Source organism: Thunnus thynnus, chromosome 7 (genome assembly GCF_963924715.1).
Source record: "Thunnus thynnus chromosome 7, fThuThy2.1, whole genome shotgun sequence".
Taxonomy (NCBI): Eukaryota; Metazoa; Chordata; class Actinopteri; order Scombriformes; family Scombridae; genus Thunnus; species Thunnus thynnus.
Window position 1 is genome coordinate 23,834,177 of NC_089523.1, and position 27,276 is coordinate 23,861,452.

The following is a 27,276-nucleotide window of genomic DNA, read 5'->3' on the forward strand; positions in this document are numbered from 1 at the left end:
TACCCATGTTCATGTTTCAGCATCAATATTAAAGCATATTTCACTTGATGACAAGAAATGAATGATCCTATAGGCTACAGGATTTATTGCACAATAAAACTGAACAGCTTTGTTTTTATTCCGAGAGAAATGTAGGGGTAATCAGACATTTTAAATGTCAATATTGTGCATGCTGAAACTGGGAAGGTAAATGTGGGTCTTCACACAGATGAGTCAGTGATGCTTTTGCTTTGTCCTGATTCAGTCGTAGGCTGGCTTGTTTTAACATTCTGGGGTCGTTGTCAGCACCGGGCCTTTTATGACTCAGCCTGAGCAGCTCTTCACTCAGCCTTCACAGGCTGCTTCATGCTTACGGCTGTTTGAACAGCCGAGCCGTTCTCAGCCATGACCCTCTGCTGTTTGACGAGATTGCTCTGCTCTCTAGTGAGCCAACATTTCCTCATTAAGTCCTGCATGGGGGAAAAAGGATTAGCCATCAGTCTCCAGCCATCTTTAAAAGCCAAATCAATAGCGCTTTGATTGCCTTCCGCTTCTATTTTGGTTTTTGTCTTGTTTCTCGTAATGTGCACACTCCTTCACTTCTTCATACCAAGCAGATGGGAAACTGTCGGTTGATCTGTTTGTTTTCCTGTCTGACACTGAAAATGCATTTATTATATTTACATGACTGAACAATTACATTCTACTTCTGCAAAAACACTCATGTCCAATACTGACACATTAAATATATTTCAACAAAAATCCATGCTCTGAGTAAGTGGTCCCTCTCATTCATAGGCACATAAAAATGCTGAATTACAGTTTACAGTACCTCCAGAACAGTTATTTTGCCTGTAGCTGCACTGAATGAAGTGTTTTTGATATTTTATGCCTGGATGGTCTTTTGCAGAATTCAATAAATTTCCCTTTTTGTAGCTATAACCACTTCTCACTTAACTGCACAAAGTTACCAATATGTTAAACAAATATGACAAATATTGCATTAGCTAACTGTTAAGTTAAGTGAATGGTTGACATGTTTTTATGAGCAATAATGAGCAATGAGCATACGGCGTGCCTCAAAATGCCCAGCCTTTCAGCAGCAGCAAATAGATCTGATGTTGATGCCTCCCTATTAAGCTTAAGCACGGCTAATATATTTCCTTATGGGCATCCAGCATAGACCAAGCCTTTAACTTCCCGTAATCTTTTTTTTTCTGAGCACTTCAGACTCAATTGATTTCTAAATGATGTTGGTTATGTCCATTTAGGTGATTGAGATGTTTTTCTTGTTATTTTTATTACTATCTATTTAAACATCGGTGAAATTAGTCAGAACACACCCTAACATTGAGGTATTGTGAGAAACCACTGAGTGCACTTTCCTGGGTTTTCATGAGAGCACAAGAGTTACTGTATGACCATTTGCTCATGATCTCACAGGCAAGTCACAGCCAGGGCCAAAGCAGAGTAAGGAGCATGTGGAAACATCTGAAATGGAGTGAACTGGAGGTAGACAGCCATCCAAGAGGCCACTCTGATAGGATGGATAATAGGGGGGAAAAGGAGATTTAATAAAGCCTCCTGGTGACTGGGAATGTCCAGGGGGACTTGTAGGGGAAAAGAGCACACTCAAGAGCAGAGGTTACACACTCCACACAGTCAAGCTCAGGCTTAATCAGGAGTGTAACAAGATGTGAAAGGTGAGAGGTGCTCCGCCATGAACACAATGTGGCATAACTGTGAGTTGATGGGATCCTAGTCTTAAGTGAATGTGTTACTGGTGTGTGTGTGTGGCTGTGATGGTGTAAGCCTAGTGGAGCGTGTGATTTTGAGTGGGAACACTGGTTGCTTGAAGTGAGTCAACATGGCAGTCGTACCCCCTCCAGCCACACCGACCCAGCTAAATTCACCCGCAGCGCTCAGTCTTCCACTCAAACTGGCTGGCACAGGCACAAACAGGCTATTTATAGCCCGGCTGAGGCAGGTAGGCAGGCACGGCAGTCAAGCTGCAAATTTTGATAAAGAGCAGGAGCAAGACAGGGTGACACATTCAAGAAAAAGCTTGGATGAGAGTCGGTGTGCAACATCTGGGTCATCATATGAAGCCCTAACGAGCTGACAAATTCTGTATGGTCTGAAATGGGTGGCAGAAATTCTAACACTTCTCACAATATAGTGATTTGCTCCTTTCGCCAAGTTGTAGGTGTTGTTGTGTGGATTCAATTCATCATAAAATTATTCAAATGTTACTTTTGAAATTTACAGATGTACATAACAATGTATCAATTTATATAATAATTATTATTATTTCAAAAAGAAAATACGCTGTTTTTGGGCCAAATTTGTTCCCCCCTCCTCCTCATACAGATATTGTTGTGAAGTAGAAGCAGTCTGATTAAGATAACATGCTTTCTACCTTTGTCAAAGTGTGTTTGTATAAATGTATGTATGGGTGTGTGCACTTAACCATGAAAAATAAGAGTGCTGGTTTTGCACTGAAGTCAGATAAGGTCACTTTTTCTTTGAAGAGAATATATAAAATCAACTCATGACTTTTGCATTCGAATGCTGTTTGAAATTTAGTCAATTTTTCTTTACTTTGCAGTCAAAGTGATTTGATCCAAGTCCAAGATTATAAGGAGATAAGTAAGGCTTTTTCTTAAATGTGGCATTGAGGATGTATATATTAACATTTATGTGTATACAGCATAGTATGACAACGATTGTTTTTGCAGTATTATAGATTATGTCAGGTTTAGGAGTTGCTTGTTTGGGGATAAAGGTCAGAATCGGGATCAGTTTTAGGTTATAATGGTTACAGTTAGGCAGTGGAAGCAGCAAGGTTGGTTTCAGAGGTTAGGTTTTTCATGTAGCACTGCTAGTATGTATGTTTGTGGCTAAGGGTGGGCAACATGAATAAAATATGTAATTTTACATCATGATATTGATACATATGGTGATATTAAAATCTGGAAAATCATATTTTTTATCATCTGTTTGTGCATGTTTATTGGTAATACTTTATTTATATAGTTGTCTGTTGTTATACATATGTACTGTATGTCTGTAAAAATAATAATCATGGTCCATATCGTCATATCACCTATCCTTCTGTGTATGTGTGTTCATTTGTGCTGCTCTACCTGGGAAAAAAGCTGTGCTGGCCCGTGGATGAGGTGTCTCCATCATAAGAGTCACTCTGCTTCCGGCTGAGCGGTGGCCCGCCCTGTGGCCCTTCGTTGGGGGCGGAGATATCAATGTTGCTCTTACTCAGCCTCTTACTAGAACTCAAACCCGGGCTGGACTCCCCGAGGAGGCCTGAGTTGTCCTGAGAAGAAGGAGGAGAACGTGTAACGAAAAAAAAAACTTCTTACGCGGCGACAGGAAATTACACACGTAATCAGATGGGAGTTGATACATTTTTCCCAAGTGAACAGTTAAATGTGGGAGGGAAAACTGTGTGTGCCACTGCAAGAGTGAATCTATTAGATGTGAGTATAAAAAATTAAACTCAAATGTGTCTTTTATTTACAGAATTTACATTTATATTATATTAAGGCTTTTAGAAATACATGCTGCCAAGGACATTGCCGCTGTGCCAGAATGATAAAAGACATTTGGAGAAGCCATGCTTTGATAGAGGTGTTGTACTGAAAAGCTGACTGAAATAAGATGAATTTTAAGTCTCTTTTGGTTTACTAGAGAGGACAGGGAGTTGTACAAAAGAACATTGCCACTGGTGTACACGTGCTTGCTTGTAGTGATTAACTCCACTGATGAAGACAAGGTATAACACAAGTGTGTAATCTTGATCATTTGCAGTGATCTCTTAATCATATATCTCCAGTAAAATTTTCTTTCCCTAACTGTTAATAAGTCCTCCAGTTCTGTACAGTCCTGTGCATCATCATCATGTCATGACTGTAAGACTGAGCTCCCACCTTCAGGCTCTCAGTGCTGTTGTTCCTGCTGCTGTTGTTGGGGCTGTCAGGTCTCTGGTGGTTGCTGAAGCACAAAGCATCAAAGCACAGCACACCTCCCACACAGTCGCCCATCAGGCATACCTGCTCGGAAAATGTTCGATTTAGACTCCTTCCACATGTGATGCACGCAACCAGTAGTCAGCAGAGTTTAACAGTAGAAGGCTGTTTTCACATTCACCTGCTGAAGAGGAAAAGTTTCTGTGTGCTCAACCAAAATCGGAGTTGAAGGTGCATATGTACAATTATTATGATTTGTGAAAACATAACTAGTTTGGAGTGTGATGTGGCAACTTGAAGCCTCCATTGGACATACACTGAGAATGGACTTTACAATGAAATTGGAGAAGGTTAAACATGAGCTTTTGAAACTAAAAATATTTGTATATTCATAGATTCTGGATTTTTCAATGGGGGAGGAGGTGTAGATGTCTTTTTAAGAATTTCAACTAGTTAATTTGTGGAATATCAGACACAAATTACTATTCAAAGGAGAATATTTTTATATGTGCTAAAATATGTCTGGAGGGGATCGTTAAAAACATACTATACACAGTGTGTTTTGATCTGGTTTCACTTGTTAGTAGCTCATTTAGAATATTCATCTGGTATAACAACAAGGCCAGCGGTGGGAGTAACCATCTTGGAATAAAGTTTGTCCAATTTAGGAGTGTTCACACAGAAGACTTTCCTGTTCATTAGCATCAGTATGCAGAAGTATAGAACTGGGACACAGCTCCTGTTTTTAAGTTAAATGGTGATTCCTGTTTCCATCCAGATGATGATCACCGGGAAAGAATCTACTGAAAAAATGCTTGAAAAAAACTGCAGAGCATAGGACAGAATGTAATTTGAATTGATCATTTTAACAACCAAACCACATTGTAGAAATAAAGTGGGAGAGGGAGGTAGAAACACAGGTATCAACATTATATACTAGTCTCTAAATCCCATGTCAGATTATATAAAGTATCAACCTATCACAACTTACACTATCTATCCACAATGGCGAGAACTAATCAAGAATAATGGACATTGGTGTGGTTGTAATTACCTTTATTGTAATCACCTCTGGGGCTGTTCACTTGTACCTCTTGATTGTATGTCTTTGCTGATGTTTATTAGCTAATCAAGATTGTATTGACCACTCAATCATGTGCCATCAAGGCCTGAACATCTGAGCGTTTTCATGTCAAACAAGCCACTAAACTACAGCAGTGAATGCTTCTTTAAAGAAAAAAACTGCAGAAAAACATATTTTTTTTCAATTATTTGTCAGACAGCCTGCCATTACGCTCATTGACCTGACTTTTTAATAACATTTATAATACTTAATACAATTTAAAATAAGCAAAGAGAAGTTGCATTTCAGAGCCCTGACCTAATGCTATTAAATTCAATTTAATTGTTTCACAGGCCATTACCTAATTAGAAAACATGGGTTCTTACTGTATCAAGAGCCTAGTAGTTGTTATGCACAAGAGTGGAATGTGCTGCTGGAGGCCTCTGAGGGCCTGAGCTCCCATAGTTTGCACAGATTACACAGCCCACTCAAAAGCAATCTTTACTTCCTTTGACAACCATTGACTTCTATTAAACTGCCTACAGCTCATTACTCGATGAGAGAGTAGAGTGTAGAAGCTCTCCTCTCCTCTCCAAACAGAAGAAGTCGAGACAGACCTGACCCGTGAAACCCTGGCCATCTTCTGACTGCAGGAAGCTGCGGTAGACCTGGTTGGCCCGGGCAATGACGGTAGCCACGGCATCCTGGTAGCGCGGTGAGACAATAGCGAGGAGTGGGAGGGCAGCCAAGGGCAGATGGTCGACGCTGCTGGACACACAGCTCTCGTCGTAGCTGTAAGGGTTTAAGCTGGAGCAGAAAGACAATGGGTTGGAAGCAAGGAAGAAAGGATGAGTGGATGAAAAGAGGGAAGATATGAGGAAACACAACAGATTATATAATCACTTTATGTCTAAAGAAAGCCTTGTGTTGGTGTTTCCTCAGAACTTTTAAAATACCAATCATCAGTTCTTAATGTCAAAACAAATGAGGTTAGAGAAATTTCTGGATGTCTGAGTTTCTTTTGTGGTACGCTTCCCCTTAACTATCCTACATTTACTCATGTCTCACCCAATCTGTTCATGATGCACTCTATCTGATTTTAGGCAATGCTTTTCCACAATGGTATGGTGTGTGTTGGAGTGTGTGTCTGTGCAAGCAAGATAAGGAGAAGAAGGATGTTATCTCAAGGAATAAAACACAAGCAAACCTACGCAGGTACCAGCAATGAAAGCAGAGTGTTTGTGTCTTTACTGCTGTGTAGTCTTTAATGGATATGTGTGTGAGTGTGTGTGTGTGTGTGTGTGTGTGTTTGCTTGTGTGTGTCACAGTGACAGTGCACATGCAGATCAAAGCAAGACACTTCATGTGACAGTGTGGGGAAACAGTAAAAGATGGTGTTGCCCTGCACACTCTCCTTGAGCAGAGGTGCCAACCTTGTCACCATCCATCAGATGCTCTGATTACAGGAAGAAGCCAAGGCTGAAATATATCTGCATCCATGGACACGTCACTACACTGAGGGGCACAACCTCTGAAGTATAAGAGTCCTGACAGAAAAAGACATTTCCATGTAGCATTGATACAAAAACGTGTATACTCAAACATGGGTAGTGCGCATTTTTGGCTTCTTATTGATATTTATTACATCTCTGTTCAATCTATTCAATACAGAGATAGCTTTGTGATATGTTTAGCTTGGCTTAACACATAAAACTGGCAGCAAGGAGGGGAAAGGGCTAGTCTGTTGTCCAACGACTTCAAAACTGTTAGAAAACAGTGTTATTCCATATTTTCTTATAGTCAACAAATCCTATGAAAAGACCAAAACCAACTATTGAAATCTGTCTCTTTATACTCTCCGTCAGTGGCACTCAGCCCAAAGCCCATTCACTCGTCAGGTCAAGTTAAGTCAGTTTTATTTGTTAAGCCTAAACTCACAAATATGCTGTACAACATACAACACTCTCTATTCCTAGATACTCAAATTTGGGTAAGGAAAGAAGTCACAAACTAGAGATGTAAATCTAATCCCCTTCAAAATAATCTCCTTGAGATGCAATACACATGTCCCAGTGTTTCTCCCATTCCTGGAAGCATTTCTCTAGTCATCTTTTGTCACCGTGTCCAGAGCCCCCTGTGTCTTTTCCTGGATTTCTTCCACATCTTCTTTCTGTCAGTCTCAATTTTAGTTTCACCAAGCCTACTTAGCAGCAAATCCAATAACTACTGCTAATGATGGCTTCTGGGAATTTTTGGGTGCCCCCTTGTATAGTTTCATTTTAAAAAAGCAAAGTAGTTTTCTAAAACAGCTGAACACCGTTGTTTTTAGGAAATATTACTCAAACAGGAGTAAATAGAACATTTGTTATATCCAGTTACTGATCAATAAATGCTTGTTAATATTGCAAGCAGCAAGATGGTGTTTTTGGGGTGGATTCAAAATAAAAATCCCACATTCATTGTAACACAGTTACTGGAAAAACAATGAAGCTCTTTAGCACAGAGGAATAAGATATTCTAGATCTAAGATCATATTTGTTGAAAGTAAGAAAAACACAGAATATCACCAGCTTTTTCCTTTGACATAAGTAAGTATTTAACAAGCAATTAGCTTACATAATGGAGCTAACTGGCTAATGACCAACACCTGGGCCCAGTCACTATTCACACTTTTTGCTTAACAAACCCCAGGTAATTATTGGATGTATGATAGCTAACAAGACACAACATGGAAATAAAATTGCTTTGGATTTGTTGGAAGGTGTATATTTTATCTTTTGACAGAGACTAATTGTTTTCTCTGGCTACCAGCCTTTTTGCTAAGCTCATCTAAACATATCCTGAACCACTTCCTCTACTCAATGCACAGAGATTAAATTAATATCAATCTTCTAATCTAATTTTACTAGGAAAATAAATAAGCGTATTTCCCAGAATGTGGGAAATGTTCTTGTTGTTCTGATAATTGGACTAGCATAATTTATTGGTTAGTATTTTTTATGTCCACTAACATCAAGCGATTCGATGGTGACTCAGGGGCTTTATGAACTGTTTAATTAGAGCCAAACAGCAGGTTGCCATGGTTGTAATACCCCAGAAAAGGAAAAATGGAGACTGTGTAACATCTATGTGAGAAAATATTACCCTCAGGGTGGGAACAATTGTAGCCAGAGCCACGTAATGTGCTTCCACTGATTGTCAGTGTTCCATTGCATATTAGTCAGATTTACTTGATTGTTCAAAGTGACTTCATGATTGTATTAAGTCCTCATTATATTTCTGTTTAATGACTAAATTGCTTTTAAATATAGAGATGAAACTTTGCAATTTTGAGAATTTCCTCTGCAAAAATCACATTGCTTCTTTATCATCAGTTTCAGTAAACTGTATGATTCTATGCTCATGTTTATTGCAGCCCTGGCCAATTTCTGTTTGCAATTACAAAATACCATGCCGCAGGCTTTGGGAAACCTGTTGGGAAGAAAAGAGAGAAGAAAATAGATGTGATTGTTGTGCTCCCAGCGACACAATGTTCACCAGCCAGTCTCTGACATCTGCAGTGGATAAAGCCACCTCCACAATCCCCATCATGGCACACATTGACATATCTGTTTTGGAGGCAATCATTTGAAAAACTCATTGTCAGGCAGTATTTTCTGCTTGAGATATATATGAAAATCAAACTGGCAAACTTGTCATCCACAAAACGCTTGGTAAACCTCTGAACAGGTTCTGTTTATGCATGTTTTGCTTGGAAAAAAGCAAAGAACACAACTGTGGTTTGCACCTTTCACCTGCTCTGACCAGGTGGATGCTGCAAACAGAAATACCAGTAACACTTGACACCGATGCTGCACTGTGCTCTTGATTGCTACTCACACACCCACGACTGTACCTATTCTCTAAGTTGTGTAAAATCGAGTTCCCAGCAAGTCACCAAAATATCAAGAAGGTGGAGGTGAGAAAATTATGTGAGACCATGGAAAATGCCATCTCGCCGGCCAGACCTGCCATGTTCCAGGAGATATCACAAAAACAAAGCCTGCAGTATCATCCCTTAGAGGGATAGTGGAGAATTATAAGTTGGAAGTACAAAATATTTACACTGAATCAGAAAATCCCTATTCCTTATTTTATGTCTATATGCAGTCTTAAGATAATGTTGAATAGTGAGCTTAACCTAGCTCAACCCTTACATGTCTATGTGATAAAGTAGCACTGCCTCTCAAAATTAGAGAAATGCCTGCTAAAACTCTTTGAATTTAATATGTGTATTGTAACTTTCATGTTTTTAAAGGTGCTATTTGTATCATTATCATTACTATCAAGAAAAGAGGTTAAACTTCAGGTCAACTTCCTATTGAGATGCACACAGCTACAGCAAATTAATGAAAATATGCATTTCAGTAAAAGAGGTTCCTGTTTTGCATGCGAATTAGAAAGCATTTAGTAAGCACAAGTGGCTAAATTAGCACAAAATTACACCTTAAATACTATATTCCCCTTTGAGAGAAGCTGCTGTGTGACATCCAGTAATTGATCTCTACAAATAGAGAAATAGAGAAATAAAAGAGAACACTCACAAGCTTGTCTAACTCTGGATAGAAATGAAAAATAGCCCACATTACATATCACCTCTACCTGTATACCTGTATATAACACCACATATCAACTGTGCGACTTGAAAACTTCCAATCCAATTCCAATAAAAAATCCAATAAAGCATCAATTACAATCAGAGTACTCCATATGATATTGTGATTATACCTACTCCCATGATAGGAATAATTATAACAAAGCAGTAAGATAATATTACATGGGTATAAGGTATTGTGCCTTAATCAAATTATAACTGTTGTAATTTGATGAACATGTAAATGTGAGGGAAATAAGCAAACATTAACTTAGAAGAAAGAGGTTCATGTGATTTTAGAGACGTGCACATACAGTAGGCACAATGCCTTTGCTTATTTCATGGTGAGTCACAAAATTACTAAATGGAGTCAGAAATTAATTGGATTATCACTAATAAGAAATTTAATTTGCAACAGCAGGGTTACTACACTTAGTCTGCTCTAGTTTGAATTGTATTGGGGCCCTATAATGCTTGGGCGAGGAATAAGGTTTTACTAGGATGCTAATGTTTCTACACTAGACGCTCCATGAACATTTGTGTTATAACAATGTGTTTTACCTGCTGGATAGTCCCCATCCATATAGTCTCCATATAGTTTCATCTGTAGTAGCTTCACTCACAGAACTGACTCCCTGTGGACTAGCTGGTAATAACGAGCAGCAGTGAGGGGAGTCACACCCCAGCATTAACTCTGATGTGTAGCTGTCAGAAAAACAGTTTGAGGACAGCATCTAAAGCCTCTTGAGAGGTTGTTTGCCTCTGCAGTATCAACTGTGTGATGTGCGAGCCCTTCTCTTGAGGGCAGCATTTTGAGACAGATTCTACACTTTGAGTAGCTTCCATGAAGATTTGTTAGAAAACAGGTAAAAAGGGAAACCTTTCTGATATATTCTGTGACACTAGAACGGTGCTGCACACAGTTATTTGCATAACAACAGTGTCACTCCTTCTAAAGAAGATGCTGTGTGAAATATTCAGCTCAGGGAAGTCTAGTGCAGAAAAGGCAACATAAAGGTTAGCATGCAACGAAACAACATCAAGTGACCTCATTATTTAAACCAAGATGATTTGTTTATGAGGTGGCTGTTTAATGAGTTTTGGAGCTGAAACAGGAAATCCCAACATCCCAGCATAGTGCCAGTGAGGGTTTGGTCCAAACTTTGCAATCGCCTCGCCTTGATCTTATTTGAGTCTTGTTAACAACTGCTGCAAACACACTCTGTCACTGGGAATGCAAAAAAAGAAGCTCCAATTAATATTCCAAACAGCTCTACCTCTGAACAGGGTTCACAAGTCACAGGACCGGAACAGAGGTTCAACACCTGCTGCACTGTTCAACAAATGTCAGGTGAGACACTCATTGTTTGCAATGCATAATTGCTTGATTATGCAACTGCTTGTTAGCATTATTACCATGGAGCAGCCACTGTTTTCCATTCAAAAGAGTTCCCCTAGATTATTTGTTTGTTTGTGTGTGTGTATGTACATGCGTGTGCATGAGCCAAACTGTTCTCGGTTTATTAGCCGAGGCAGTCTGAAGATGAAGCGCCCTAAAGGGCTACAGGTTATTCTCTGTTCAGAATCAATTTTCCTAATTAATTTCAAGTCAAGTCAATTTTATTTATATAGTGCCAAATCACAACAGAAGTTATCTCAGGGCAATTTTCACATAGAGCAGGTTGAGACTGTACTCTTTCCACAGACCCAACATTCCCCCATGAGCAAGCACTTGGCGACAGCAGCAAGGAAAAACTCCCCTGCAACCACAGGCCAAAATGTTACAATTAAACTTTCATGAACTGAAAACACACCATGAAATAGCAACAGCTATGCCAATACTCCTATTCTAATCTGGGATACATAATGTACATAACCAACGTTGTCGCCATGGTAGCGACTTGTCCATCACAAGGTAGCTACACCCTAAAGCATTCCCTGCTTTATCATCTATTTTACTCTAAATGGGACCATAATTTACAAAAAAAACATCATTCTGTATTCAAGAAGACTTGAAACTAGTGATTGAGACCATAAACTCATTAGGAACGTGTTTACTGAGGTAATAAATCAAGGGAGAAGGAGGGTCATTTTCTCTTGAATTCTATACAATCTAATTTCTTTTTGAAACCAGTGGAGTCGTATCCTGCTGGCCATTAGAGAGAATGCAGGTTTAAGGCACTTCCACATTGGCTTCACTTTTCAGACTCGGAGCTTGCTGCTTGGGCAGTCCCTGAAATTTGTTTTATGTGGGAGTTATAGGACATATTCTGATCAAAGATAACTCCCAGATTCCTTGCTGTGGTGCTGGAGGCCAGGGCAATGCTATTTAGAGTAGCAGTATCGTTAGATAATGTGATTCTAAGGTGTTTAGGGCCAAACACACTTCAGTTTTGTCTGAGTTTAGTAGCAGAAAATTGCAGGTCATCCAGGTCTTTATGTCCTTAAGGCATGCTTGGAGTTGGATTGGTTTCATCTGGCCTCATTGAAAAATATAATTTGGTATCATCTGCATAACAATGAAAATGTATGTGTGTTTTAGTGTTTCCTAATAATATTACCTGGAGGAAGCATATATAAGGTGAACAGTATTGGTCCAAGCACAGAACCTTGTGGAACTCCATGTCTGATTTTTGTATGCATGGAGGATTCATCGTTAACTTGTACAAACTGGAATCGATCAATAGAACTTAAACCAGTTTAATGAAATTCCTTTAATGCCAATTAAATGTTCCAGTCTCTGTAATAGGATGTGATGGTCAATGGTGTGGTGTGGTGTCTAATGCAGCACTAAGACTTAATAAGAGAAGTACAGAGAGAAGTCCTTTGTCCGATGCAATTTGAGGCGATCATTAACGTTCTTGTCTATACATACATGTGTGTTGGAAAAAGCTGCTCTGCCAAACAATCCAAATCTCATCTGAATGTAACGGCTATAATTAGTGTTAATAATCCTCACTATAATTTCCACAAAAATGCTGGTGATCAATAAGGTTATGGCTGTGATACCAGGCGTATAGTTTTGACAACTAAGTGGTACATTTGCTGTCAGCAACAGATGGTGCTCTATAGTCTGGATTTTATAGTGTATGGCTGTAGATGTAAATCCTTAAATAAGAGCACATGTCTAACAGGCTTCAGGATGATACATTTACTTGACATGGTAACATCAATACATCGGCACAGAGGCAGCAGATAACTCAAATAGACTGCTTGGGAGGCTGATGCTTTTGCTCTTCAAAAGAGGGACATCAACAAAGCCATGAATAGCTGAGGAGTGTGTTTCACGTCGTCATGACGAGTCTGCCCCTGTCATTTCAAGATATGAGTCATTCATGAGTAGTAGCATTTACCCCATTCACATCTCGCTGCTCTCATTATTAAAATGCAAGCGATATTAACTGATAATATGCTGAGGTCACACTGAGGTGTCATTAAAGTGCAAGTCTTTGAGGACTCACTTACATGACAGAAAAAGCTTAATTTTCTTCTCTGTTACAGGATGCAGTTGACTTCAGATTAGGTTGTCCCTCATCTTTGAACCAAGTGAGCTTTCCAGTTTCACCACTTTTCCTGTGATTACATGTTAATTATACTAGAAACACTGTCAGAGACTCAGTCAATGACACCTGAATGCAAGACAATTACTACACTCTACTATACAGAGAGATGTAAAGAAGTCTTCCTCAAGGTTTTGTAGTAATGTGATGATGAAGAGATCCGTTAACAATGGTGGGGAGAAGATAAGGCTGAGTGAGCTAATTAGTTTAAAAAAAATAGAAATACCTCCCCGTGGTTGTATGCCTCTGCCAACCAGTCAGGTTGACGTTTACATCCATGTCTGTCCAGACTCATATCATTTTTGTAGTGAAGACTTTGAAGAAATTTAATAAAAGGTATTGAGTGTATTTTGTGGCAAAATGGAAGTTTTCACTATATGGACATGCATGACTCCAGTGAATAATTCAGCCCTGGCTCTTCACCCATTCATCGCAAGATTGTTTTCTCAGCTACAGTGGTAAGCAAACCTCCCTAGTCAAGTGTATTTGTAAAACCGTTCCTTTTGTTGTTGTCTAGCTTGTTATTCATTGTCTTTCCCCTTGCCGTAGCTTTGTTGTTCTTGTTTTGTTGTATGTCCATTAGTGTGTAAGTTCATTGAGAGAAACAAAAAACAGAGTCGAATTCCTTGTATGTGTTTACATGTTTGGCCAATAAAGCTGATTCTGATAGAACACAGAGTTGTAGCCATGACAGTAGACGTTGCTTCAGATATGGATGTTGCTGCAAAATAAAATGTGGACACCTCACACACATCTTCAACCAGCAGCGCAGAAGATCTATACAATCACTACAGTTTCAAGGTGGGCAACCAAGATTAGTGTCATCAATTAAGTATCCGACCAAATGTGAAATATGGTCACAATCTCCCCTTCTGTTCCTAAGTTATAGTGTTGAATAATTGCCAGAAAAGTGTTTTTGCAGATTATGATGTCTCAGTGAAGTTGATCTTTGACCTTTTGGATATAAAATGTCATTACTTCATAATTTTGTCCTATTGGACATTTACAATATCTGAATGAATTCTTAAGTAACAGCCAAAATCATGTTTTGTGAGGTCACAGTGACCTTGACGTTTGACCACCAAATTCTAATCAGTTCATCCTTGAGTCCATGTGGCCATTTGTGCCAGATGTAATGAAATTCCCTCCAGGTGTTCCTGAGATATCACATTCACGAGAGAATGGGATAGATGTGAGGTCACAGTGACCTTGACATTTGACCACCCAAATCTAATCAGTTCATCCTTGAGTCCAAGTGGACAATTGTGCCCAACTTGAAGAAATTCCCTCAAGGCGTTCCTGAGATATCATGTTCACGAGAAAATGGGACAGATGGACAGACAACCCAAAAACATAATGTCTCTATCTCTGACTTTTATGCCTCTGTCGCCGGCGCGGAGGCATAAAAAGAAAAAAAAAAAAATCAAATCAGCCTCATCTCATGCAGCATAACCTTGAGATAAACATTGTTACGCTGCCCTACGACACCCTTGCCTCTCGCTATATAATGTCAAACAGAAAACTCTGAAGTCTGTCAGATTCCTGCTTAATTGCTCTCCCCGATTCTTAATGGTTGGCTTAGCACTGCACGTTTGCACAATTAACATTAACAGCAACGGCCCTCCGTGGAGTCCTCTTAATTAGGGAGAGGGACCAGAATAGTAGTAGCACATCCGCAGCCGCCGATGGCCAGAATAATGAGTCTCTATCTCTCTATCTCTATTCAGAGATAGGGTCTTGACTGTCTCTGAACAGAGGTCACTTGCTGTGCACACTGACAAGTGGACTTCCTCTGTTCTTCCTGATAGAATACTGATCCAGCACAATGACGCTGAACCTACTGAGATAGGAATAAATTTCATTCTTCTCTCCTACTGTTCAGATGAGGTTTTTAATAGCTGAAATGTTTCTTTTTCTTCAAACTGTGACAGAGGCGGTGTGTTGGCTGTGAGAGGAAATCAATTTCGGAGCCTTTTCACTGTTGCTGTTAATTGGACAGGCTATGGTGCACGTCAGTTTTCCAACTGTTTTTGTGTGGGATGTACTTGTGTAAGTGTGTTTACGGATTGCACATGTGTGTTGTCTTGACACCCAGCTCCTAGCCAGTGCTGCCAGGTAGCTTCATTAGCAACCAGAGCTAATAATGAGCACCGAGAGCCTCTCAGAGCACAGCAGGCTGTCCACGCACATGCCGAGAAAGACAACACAAGCTGAGAAGCATGTTCATTCTCTATGGGGACATCCTATAGTACATAAGGAATTGTCAAGCACAAAGTCCAAAGTGATTTGTTTGTGAGAAACTTTTTCTTGAGGCCCTAAGAGGTTTTGCCACCTCCACTCCGTGGTGTGATTTTCAGCCAAGCTGTTACCCAGAATGAGAGTAAATTACCCACCCAGCAGCTATTCCTTCCTGCGTGGCTGACTATTCTTCTGATGTTTATGTTGGCACGCAAATAAATGAAGCTCCACACACCCACAAGTCCAACACTGTCATTAGAGCAAACACTGTTAACTAACAAAAGTGTAGTTGAATAAGTGTTGTGTTTGTTTGTGAGACTGTGAGAGTAAGTTAAGGACCTGGAGCCATTTGGGCATAAGAAGGCTTTGTCTAATTTCACTGGACAGCTAAAACACATATTCACTGCTCACTGTTGTCAAGAGATTTTCAACAGGTTGTTAATTAGCCAATATTGGAAAATATCAAAACAAAAGTCGGAGTCTACAGCCATGCTAGCAATGCTTTGAGGCTGTCCTTGGGCCATAAACTGCATAAAATCTTATATGTCTTATGTATATATATCTTTATATACAATCTATGACATAGGCACAGCGGTGCTTTGAGCTATATGCTAAATGTGAGCAGGCTAATATGCTCACAATGTTTAGTAGGTGCTTACCACGTTATCGATCTTGATTTAGCATGTTAGTATGCTAAAGTTTGCTAAAACAATGCATCCCATGATTGGTTTACCAGTACAATATAATTTTGACCTGCTGGTTGTGCTCAGTGAAAGAGATATTTCACTCTCGAACAAAGTGGTGGACCGACAAACTGACATTTCCATTCTCAAAAAGGATTTATAAAATAATTAATGAATAAATTGAAAGATAACAGAATAAACCAAAAAGGAAAACAAATCTTTGAATGTGTACTAAATCGCATAAATTTACTTCATTTTCCACTTTCACGTTAAGATGGATGTCACTTTTCTGCATAATTTGTTTTCTGTCAGCAGAAACGTTCTTACAGGTGTAGCTTTATTTTATTTATTTATTTTTTATACAATATACGACTTGTTTTCTCTTGCTCTACATGAAAACATTCAGGGTTGGATTATGGGAAGGATCAAAATTATCAGGCAGGTACCTTGACTCTAAATTGCATATTGATTAAAATCTAAATAAGGCCAAACCTTATTTTGAAGATTAAAGCAGAGAAAATAATTAAAATCAAAAAACAAGTTGCATTCTGAGGTTATAGGATACACCTTGAAAATCCTGCTGACAAAATGTAATCCTGCTAAAGAAAAATAAAGTGTGCTATTGGACAAATATAGCCTCCTGCAGGAAAATAAATCCTAACATGACAGTTTAAGACTAAACATGGAACGTGGAAACAATTTATTATGCATTACTTGTTTCTGAATTTATGTGTGCATTTAACTATTTATTCATTTCTCTGACAATTTCATTAATTTATTTATTTCCTATGGTTTGGTTCTCCATGACATACAGCTAAATACGGGGCTTTTTAACAAAAATGCGTTCATGCATGTCTGAATGTAAATTGTATGTGTATCACTGTGTATGTGGATGTTCATGTGGGTCCTCGTGTGCCTACATGCATAAAAGAACAGGCAATCAAGCCATATCACAATAACCGATGGGAAGTTGTTGTCTTTAATATTTTATCTCTGGATGTATGAAAACCGAGCGGATGTCAAGCTGCTGAGTAGCAACAGCACTAAAATCTCTTTACACACATCTTGCTTCCAGTCACTGCCTCAATCCTGCTAACGTCAATCACAAAACCAGACAGAAGCCTCGACTTGACTGCCAAACCCATCTCGCCATGGTGATTAGTGACAATTCAGACAAAAACATCCTCAGCATGTAATTGGAGGGCAGCGAAAACTAAGTGACGCTGTCAAAGATAAAACTGGTGACCACTGCGACATGTGACATTAAATGTGAAATGAAATCATTAGTTACGCTTAAGCAGCTGTCTGCACAGACAGCAGTCGAAACTAAAAAGAAGAGCAAAAAAAAAAGAAGCAAATACACAAACACAGACATGTTTTTACCTCCTCTATCTCAAAAATATCTTCCAGCCAAGGAATAATTTACAGAGATGATTGCAAAGAATAAGACGTGTGAGATTTAATGGAGATAATATTGTATTAATTATCATTATCAAATATTTATCATAAAAGACTCATCTGCTGACTGCTGCTCATCACTGAGGCACTACCATGACATCCACTTTTAACTTCCACACAGAAACTGATAAAACAAATGAAACTTAAATACAAAACAGTAGTGTCACAACCTCAAGCTCAAGGCTGGACAAAGAGGAGAGACCACACATGAGTTGTCACTAAAACATATATTTATTGTGCATAACTAAAAGATAAATAACTAAACACAACCAGAACCAAACAGGGTGGAAGCCAGGGGAGAGAGACTGATTGAATCTCCCTGGCGACCCAACTCCACCCACCAGGTTCCTGCAGTGTGACGTCAAGGAGTTTGTCCAGAGAGGGCTGTCACAGTAGCTAATTAGACAAACAGATCATTGCACTCATTCCTTACGGAGGCCTCTAAATCAGTAGAAACTGTATAATACCACTTAGGTGTTCATTTTGATCCTTTGTCTACTAAGGAGCTGCCTGCAAGACTAAATGGGAAAATTAACAATTTAAAAACAAAAGCGCTTAGAAAGGTTATCAATTAAATATTCCACATGGCCACATGCTTGCAGGGGCTGAGAAGTGTCATCAGCATACTAATTAACATTGCACTGCCTGTTTAGGGGTCTTTGGTCAACATATATCCTCAATTAACCTTCACCACCTTAGTCAACCAGGCATTTTTGCCTCTGTGCTAATTCCGGCAGACATGAAGTCAAACTGGGCAGATTCTTCAAATGTCTCCTTGAACAGTGAAGTCCTATGTAGCCCATTCATTGCTGTGTTATAGTAATTAGGCCTGTCTGTCAAACTAGTGAGAATACCAATTGAATAAATAACATGAGGGAAGCAGGATTTTGATTTTAGCTGTAACATGAAAAAAATATCCTAAAAACTATTATATGGAAGCATGGTGGCACCTGAATAGCATGTTCAGTGAAACTGTAATCAATTACCTAATTTACAAACATCCAGTGATGCATCTTGATTTGATCAAATAGCTATCTGAAATCAAAAAAAGGCCAAGGGGCAAATGTAAATGCAATCAAAAAGCCTTGTCAGCTGGTTCCAATCTGATCATTCAAAACACCTCAGCAAATTGTTTGACACACATAACAGGCATTTTTCACAGGTCACTTGTCATAGTAGGAAAAGCACAGGTGTTACTAATTACATTAACGTTGTCTCAGTTATATTCGAGCGTCCCAGTAACCCATGGCAGTGTGACAGTGAGTCAGCATGCACAATACTAGCATCCTGAAACCAGAGCCACTAAATAGAATTATCATTAGCGTTGATTTTATTATTTACAACACTGCTTCCCCTTGCCTGTTTCTCCTATTGTGACATGTCAAAATAATATGTCACAACATCATGACGTAACCACATATATACAAGATGTTAAACCTGCAGTGTGGAATTATTACATATAAATGAATGTCTGTTACATCCAAGCCCTTGCAAATGAATTCCCACAATGCTGATTAAGCCTATCACCGCCAGATAAATCTCTCTGTATTTCACAGTGTACTGGAGATTTTAATTTTGTGTCGGGTTTGACATTCCCGTGCTGGCCGCATGAATGCATGAATGCAGACTTCCGCCGGCTGAGCCAGCTTACTTCCAGTTAGCTCTCTGCTAACTTGAAGGGGGATAAAATAATTTAATCTTGCAGCTCTTCTAGACTTTGCAAATGTTATCGGACCAATTGGATCAAATTCGGGTAGTGAAACAAGTCATTTCGCAGGGGTTGTGTGACACTCAAACTTTACAGTTGCAACAGTAACAACGGATTAGGCTACGGATAAGCCTATGATATAAGCAAGTGTAAGCAGTGTTTTTGTAATTACTCTCACTGCCAGAAGGGGGAGACAAAAGTGCCGCATTCGAGCTTTAAAAAAAATTAAAGTAAAGAAATTAAGTCAAACTGGAAAAAACACACAGGAATAAACTCTGTGTTAAGAAAATAACTTGTATAATCAAGACAAGTTAAATCATTCAGAATAAAAACAAAGGAGAAGGAGTTCCCCATTCACGTCTCTGTCTGGCTGATGATTAGTTGACTGAAGTTGCTGCTGCTCTGTCCCACTGAACAAAGTCTGTCCAGAGAGCAACAGCCACAATAGCACTCATTCACTGAGAAATACTGGTGACTCCTTTCAAGGAGAGGAGTTAAGGTCTGCCCAAAAAGTTGCCAAGGGGGTCCTCACAGTTGCCAAATCCAGCAAGAGAGTCGCTAAATTGGCAACACTGGTAACGCTCACACTAGCTGAGTGGCATCAGCTGTTGCATTCACGCTTCACAATCACTGGCCCATTCTTCAGCTGACTGTCAAAATTCAATCATATAAATGTACCTAACAGCTCTCACTATTACTCTGCTGATTCACTCATGCTAATGCCGTTTGCTGCCACAGCTTCCTCCACTGTGCCGACCTCCTCCTTATGTACTATATTTTTGATACTGTTCATATAAAAAAAAATAATATTCATGTATGATTATGTAGGATTGATTCTCCAACAAAATCCCCAGATTCTTTGAGAGCTCCCTCAAAGAAGCAAAGGCTTTTTTTTCCACCAAATCTATAAATGGTCAATTACTTGACTACTTGACTTTGGGCAGATGGTAAAAAGGTGTAAATGCATACATCCCCTCAAGCTACATATAAAATCTTTACTGCTCCCAAGTGTACCTACATCAGTCTGTGGAAATAGCCGGGTCTTAGAGCTGATAATGGTGGTTGAAGAGACACTGAAATTAAATTGACATTAGCCAACTGTGTTACATAAGACCAAGAGACAGAAAGCTGTGACAGCAATTTCAACATCTGTTGTCTTGAGGATGTACAGTACTGTGAGTGTCATGATGTCATGCTCCAAGTCCATTTGTGCATTTTTATGTTTTTGTGTTTGTGTTAATTAAAGGACATTAGCCTTATGTAGATGCATTTGCAATCATTATGGTTCTCAGTTCATTTAGCTGTTTCCTTTAATTCATCGCCTTTCTGTATGTGGCCAAATATAAACAAAAGTGTATTACGTCACATTTGGATATAATCCAGATATGAGACACTTGAAATGACAAGTGTAAATGAGGCTAATTAGACATTCTGTCTTGGCAAAGTCACTCACTTGGACACCAGAGAGAAGGCTTCAGCACACACGGCCGGACATGGCACCAGCTTGATCATCACGTGTTCGGCGACGGCCTGGAAATGTGCCCGCGTCACCTTCTCCAGCACTGACGCCAGGGTGGCCACATCGCCAGCCTTTGTGCTAGGGTCCCCGCCTGCTGTGTCCAAGATGTTTCCCCCGTGCACCACGAGCAGCAGCACATGGGTCTTACATTTCCTCTGCAAAAGGATTCAGGTGGAGTTGAAAAAGAGACACTTATAAGGAGAGACTCAAAGGGAGGAAAAGAATAGTGGCAGCATTTTGTGAAAGCAAATAATCAGGTACTTCAAGAGTACGTGTTCTTGGCTGCTGGTGAATATACTGAGAGGCTGTTCATGATGATCCTACCTCTATGTCCTCCAGTCCTTCGATGCTGCTCTGAGGGGCACAGCGTGGACCTCCCAGCTGGTAGAGACCCCCTGTATAAGGGAAAGAAAAGAGGGCAGAATAAAAACAGAGAGAAAAGAGGAAAGAAAAGGGTCACTGCAGGAGCCACTTCACCTCGATGCACCAATAACAGAAGCATAAATGGATATTGATCGCTGAATATGGTCAATATTACTAATGCCTCTTCATCTCTCTTCATTTCTACTCCAAACTGGGTGATGGGTCTATGTACCCTTAGGCTCAAATGGCATAACCATAAGATTCAGAGGTCAATACTGACAGTAAACAGCAGGAGCGTGGTTGTTTCTCTGCTGCAGCATCCTCAGTAAAGCCATCACATGTAATTAGATTTTGGCTTCTCTGATGCAGAAAAAAACAATGGACTTCTTTATGGAAACAAAAGATGAAGGGATGGAAACTTTTTTCATCTCTGCCTCTCTATGCGCGGTGCAGCATATCATGGGAACCTGGCCAAACTCATTACCCTCTCCGGAAGCCTCTGCACGCTGTGTCATCTTATTCCTGAGCTCCTCCCTCTCTCTCGCCCTCTCCTGTCTCTCTTTCTATTTTCTCCCTCCAGGCTCAAGGCATAGCTCTGTGCTTTGCTTGCTCGTTGTTTATTTGGCCTCCTCGTCTGGGACCGACTGTCATGGGAGGCTCTCACAGACTCACGCACTGTCAGCTCCCTTCTACTCCAATCCAAGCCCACTGCCTGCCTGCCTGCCTGCTTGTCTAGTACAGCCCAGCACACACAAGGGACTCACTGCACTATTTTGGTCACAAAGTAACAGGAAATCAATGAAGGGAGGTTTTCTTTCTCTTTTTTCTGAAAAAGGGTGGTAGGGCAGAAAGTTCTTCTAAAAACGTTGTTAAGTATTTTGGTGTGGAAACATCGCTGGAGGGGGAAAACATTGTGGGATTTGACAGCAAGCAGAAAAACCTGTTTGATGACAAAGTGGTTGTACGTATTTGTGGAGTCATGATAGTGTTTTTGAAACCCAATTTTTTCTTTGGAAGCCACTGATGCTGATGACATGTTTATTTAAAGTCAAAAGTCATTGGAGTTTAAGTCAAACTCAAGTTTCAAGTGCTTATGTTTGTGTCAAATCAAGTCTAAAGTCATCAAATAAGTAACTCAACTGTTATTTGAGTTCACCCATCTGATATTTGATGAGCACTGGGATTCAGTATTTTAAAAATTTCTATATTTTCATGCCAAATTTATACAAATATGACAATAAATTAAGTTTCCCACACTATACTGTTGCGGTATTTATATAATATCTATATTTAAGCCATCAAATGATACTAAACATCTGTATAACATTATACTAAGTTGGCAGGAGGCACTGGGTTGAGACCAATCTTCGGTAAATTTGCTATTTGACTATTTTCACACTAACAAAAGCCATGACTTCTCAACTGAAACCCAGACAAAATAAAATTATTTTAGGTGGGTTAGAGCAGTGCCTTGAGGCAAAAAGATAGGTTTCACTACAAGTTTCACAGACTACAATTCCTGTGGCTTATTGAGTGAAATATGATTTCTCTGGTTGGGATGACTGGAATTGTCGAGGCTACATCAAATGTAGTTTGTAGTTTACTGGGTCACTAGGATTCCCCATAAAACATGTTTATGAATCAGGGCACCTCTATAGAGCAGTGAGGCTTTGGGGGTCACCCTTGATGAGCAAATAGTCACTTAAACAAAACAGCTGCAAAAATGGGGAGAGGAGTGTCTTTAATGAGTGTCTTTTATAATAAACCCCAGGTTTATATAAGCCATATTGTTTCATCTTGATTAATACTTAGTTATGTTGTCAAGAACTGGCAAAAAATAGGAGCATGACAAGCACTCTGCTGTTTGGTGAGAGAAAGAGCAAATGCAAGCTAGTTTCGGGCAGAGAGTGGGTGGAGGGGTCAAATTACGCTACCCCGACCAAAGACTAGTTCTTTGGAAAACAAAGTAATATAAAGAGCCATCTCTCACTGGAACAGCCATGCTTTATATCTCTCTGTTTTCCTACTTGTGTGACCTTTCTTTGATCTTCACCCCTTAACTACAACATCCTCTCTGCACTCTGGAGAGACAGCTGAGACACAGATGCTGTGATGCTTTAGGAGTGAACAGACCAGACCTCTATTTGTCCATTTTAATATAAAACCATTATTATTTCTTCAACAATAGCTTGTCTCTATTTTTTTTTTTATTTTTTTTTTTAGTTTTTTTGTAGTATGGAGGTTCAACTGAAATGAGATTATTATTGTTATTCTGTTTTCCAGTCAACCCATTTAAATTAGGTGTTGAGTTATAATTATGCTGTTTGCTGTATGTTATATGAGTGCAAACATATTCTTTGAATACGGACCCCAAGAAGAGTAGTACATTTATCGCTAAAGAAATTCTGTTAATCGAGTGCAATAAAAATTAGTAGATAAGACTATAATAGAGCATTCAAATACAGCCCAATAATAACAATAACCTTGCATCTCACACATACTGTAGCATGGTACTAGAAAATATACTGGCTGCCACTCTGCAACAAACAGCTGCGTTCAGCAGATTGCAGGAAAGACAGTGAACAGAAATAGCAGAGCTTCACTCACCTCATCATTTGTGAGAGCCGCACACATGCTGTGCTGCTTCTGAAATCAACAGTAAGTATGACATTTATCTGGTATTGGAGCAAACTAACAAAATCATCTTTCTGTTGGTGCGGCACAGTGGTATAAACCAGCTTCCTGCGGTTATGGAGCCAATTTTTTTTCTCCTGCAGCAGATTTGTGCTGCTGCAGGGGGATCCTAACAATCCATCTGCTTTTCTGTTTTCATTTCTTGTGCTTCCTCTTAGAGGTTGCCAGTCAATATGTGCTTTATGAAGCCTAGTGGTATTTAGCAGCTCTTTCCCTGTGCTCGTTTTATCTCAACAAATGACCTAACCTGGAAAGCACCCTGTGGAAAGTTGACAGTGCCATAGTTCAGCAGCACCACGGCCATTTCCAGTGGCTTAAAGCCCAGTCAGGCACTCTCTCACGGCAGGTACACACAGAGCATCTGTTATCATACTGCAGTCTAAGATATTTCTCAACTCATCTAAAAGAGGGAGAGAAAGCGAAAACTGACCCCAGAGAGAGGGGATTGCGAAAATGAAAGGGCTCTACAGAGAGCGCTACTAGAGCTGAACAAGGAAGCATGAAATATTGATCTATTGATCCATGCTTGGATCTCTCTCGTGTGTCAATCTGTCTGTGTAACTATGATTTAGAGTCATTTTCCCATAAAACTCAATGAAAGATTTCCTAGTTTGCAGTTTTGTCTCTTTTTTTTTGTCTCCATCATTTTTGTTTTCTATTTGTCTCTGCCTGCCTCTTTTTCCTCTCAGGACTCCTCTACCTGTATTCCCATCACTCATTTATCACCTTCAATTAAGCAGATGGGCAAAAGACGAGAGAGGGAGGATGAGAGTGAGAGGCAAAAGACGGCATTGATCAACAGAAGATTGGCTTCCACACTACAGATTTATATCGTCCCAGGGAGGATGAAAATGGAAAAGTTTCCTGCCTGCCGGAGTGTGAATCAAGTCATTAGAGAGCTACAGTATCACAGTGAATTATCTGTGTTCCTGTGTAGGTGTGCACAAAAAACAGAATCGCTGGCTTCTTCTGCAAATTATTTTAGCCTCTAAATCCAATCATAGCAGGTTTAGCTTAATTCAACAAGACATGCTACAGTGTCAAGCAACATAAGAGGAAATTTGCGATGCAGAACAGAGCCCCTGATTATATTTGTGGGAGATATCGCTATAAAGAAATCATTAATTTAATCATGCTGCAACAGGCTTGTAGAATTATCACAAGAAGTATCTTTATTTCAATAACCAGCCATAGCAATGAGGTGTAGCACCTCTTGCCCTCTCTGCCACTCACTCAACATTGTAAAATCAAAGATAGCTTGACCTATAGCCTTTTTAGGCTCAAATTTGCTAATAATTTTTTTCATCACTTTGGAGCAGTTCAAGAAGATAAAAAGATGACATTAACATGCACGTGTCTGTCCATCTGATGAATCTAAGTCCAATATCGACTCTACTATTAACTCAGTTTTTCCACTGATGCCTGAGGGTATATCTTGATATTTAGCTGCTAAAGGCTGCACTGTTCACAAGCACATAGCTAACTCTATCTGCCTGCCATTTGGAGCTGGGCAGGTAGTGTACAATTGATTTATCAGAGCTTTTTCACTGAGAACAGCTGCCTGCTGCTGCTGGAGCAGCAAGAGTGAACTGCAACAAAGAGCTGAAACATGCTATGTAACTTTCATAGACCTGAGGGGAACTGCACAGTCAGGTAACAACTATGTGTGGATTTGTTTGTATGAGTTATCCTTTCACATTTCTCATAGCCATTCAATCCAATGTTAAGATAAAAATATTAGTGCAGCTTTAAAGTAAAAGTTGTTGGAATGGCCAAAGTATATTTCAGATATTATTAAGTGTTTATTTACTCCCAATCAACTGAAAGATTTCTTCCATAGGGTGCCGGCAGGGTGAATGACAAATCATGGGTATAGACGTTGTTACTGCCCACCAGATCTCTACTTTCAAGTTTATTTTATTTATATAGTACTTACAGTAAAAACAGGTTAAACACAATTAAAAGCTAGGGAATAAAAGTGGATCTTAAGGTGCATCTTAAAAGCATCTACAGACTCAACCTGTTTTATGGCCTCTGGCAGACTATTTAAGAGCTGAAGAGCTGCTACAGAAAAAGCCCTGTTCCAGGACTTTTTTTTCCATGGTCTCAGGGGTGGTGCTGTAAGGGCTGAGAAGTTCTGAGATATATGTAGGGGTGAAACCATGGAGAGATTTATAGACAATTACAGACAATTCCTGCCGCCCGTGTATCACTTCCTGCTTCTGCCAGGTATTATGGTGCCAGTGTTTGGCTTTGCTGCTGCCAGGCTATCCTGGTGTATCCTTCTTGTTCTGTGTGTTGCTCTGTTCGTTTTCCTCTTTGTCAATGATGGACTTGCTGCGTGGGTGTATGATCGTCAGACTTCGCATTCATTGGAGTGTCTATGGTGGATCATGGTGCTTCCATCCCCCATACCCCTGTTTGTGCAAGTCGCTGGCATTCCCCGTAGTGCTTTGCAGCACCAAAGTTCTCACAGATATGGGAGGAGAAGAGGGAGAAGGGCTGGGGTCCAAATGACGCTAAGACAGATCTGAGGTGTCACTGGAAAACGGCGCTGTTCACTTCTGGAGAGCTTTGGCTTGGTGTATCCTATTACTCCGTGGAATGACTCCTCCTTATCCATGACTGGGAATGTGACAATCTCCTTTCTGCGACCTGTCTTCCCCAACTCTCCCAGGGAGATGATTGCTCCCCCCCTGCTGAGTGGAATCATCCTGCGCGGTGGAGGGTCCCCATCATCTGCATCATCTACACACTCTGCCCCGGGGTGCACCCCGGGATTCCCGTGTTGACTGGCAGGTCTCTAAACCTCTCAGAATGGTGCTGCTGAATGCTCTCACCATAGCAAACAAGTTATTTGTGCTAAATTATCCCGTCTTGTCTAAGAAATTAGACTTTCTGTTCCTGACTGAAACCTGGCAGAGGAATATGGAACTTGGCCCTCTCATTGAGCTCTGCCCGAAGGATTTTAGTTTTATCAGCTTGCCCAGACTTTCTGGCCGTGATGGAGGACTTGCTGCGATGTTAAGGAGCCACTTCGTATGTCGCTTGGTGAGCACTGGGTAGTTCTCTTCTTTCAAACTTCAAATGATTAAAGTTGGATGTACTGATCCTTTTTATTGTGTTTTAATTTACTGTCCACCTCGAGCGAAAGGATCATTTTTTTACTGAATTCACTGATTTTTTTCCCTCTGTCCTTAAGCTATCCAGATTTATCATTGTCAGTGATTTTAACATTCATGTTGATGATGTTTCTGACAGTCTTGCCTCTAGCTTTATTAATATCACAGAGCCTTTTAATCTCACTCAACATGTATCTGGTCCTACACACAATAGAGGGCATACTCTGGACCTTGTTTTTACTCTTCTTTATTTTCCGAGGATCTTTTTATTAT

General features: G+C 39.9%; 1 protein-coding gene across 5 annotated transcripts in view; it reads right to left on the reverse strand.

The window, feature by feature from the left end:
* The window catches only part of pitpnm3 (PITPNM family member 3), a 101,118-nt gene that overhangs the window by 23,046 nt on the left and 50,796 nt on the right, over nt 1–27,276 (reverse strand). For all 5 annotated transcript variants that reach the window (XM_067595071.1, XM_067595068.1, XM_067595066.1 and 2 more), the window contains exons 4-8: nt 21,149–21,219; nt 20,759–20,979; nt 5,643–5,832; nt 3,924–4,046; nt 3,126–3,310 (exon numbers count right to left, since the gene is read on the reverse strand). In XM_067595071.1, the coding sequence (XP_067451172.1) occupies nt 3,126–3,310; nt 3,924–4,046; nt 5,643–5,832; nt 20,759–20,979; nt 21,149–21,219 (790 nt within the window). The remainder of the gene's footprint in view (nt 1–3,125; nt 3,311–3,923; nt 4,047–5,642; nt 5,833–20,758; nt 20,980–21,148; nt 21,220–27,276) is intronic.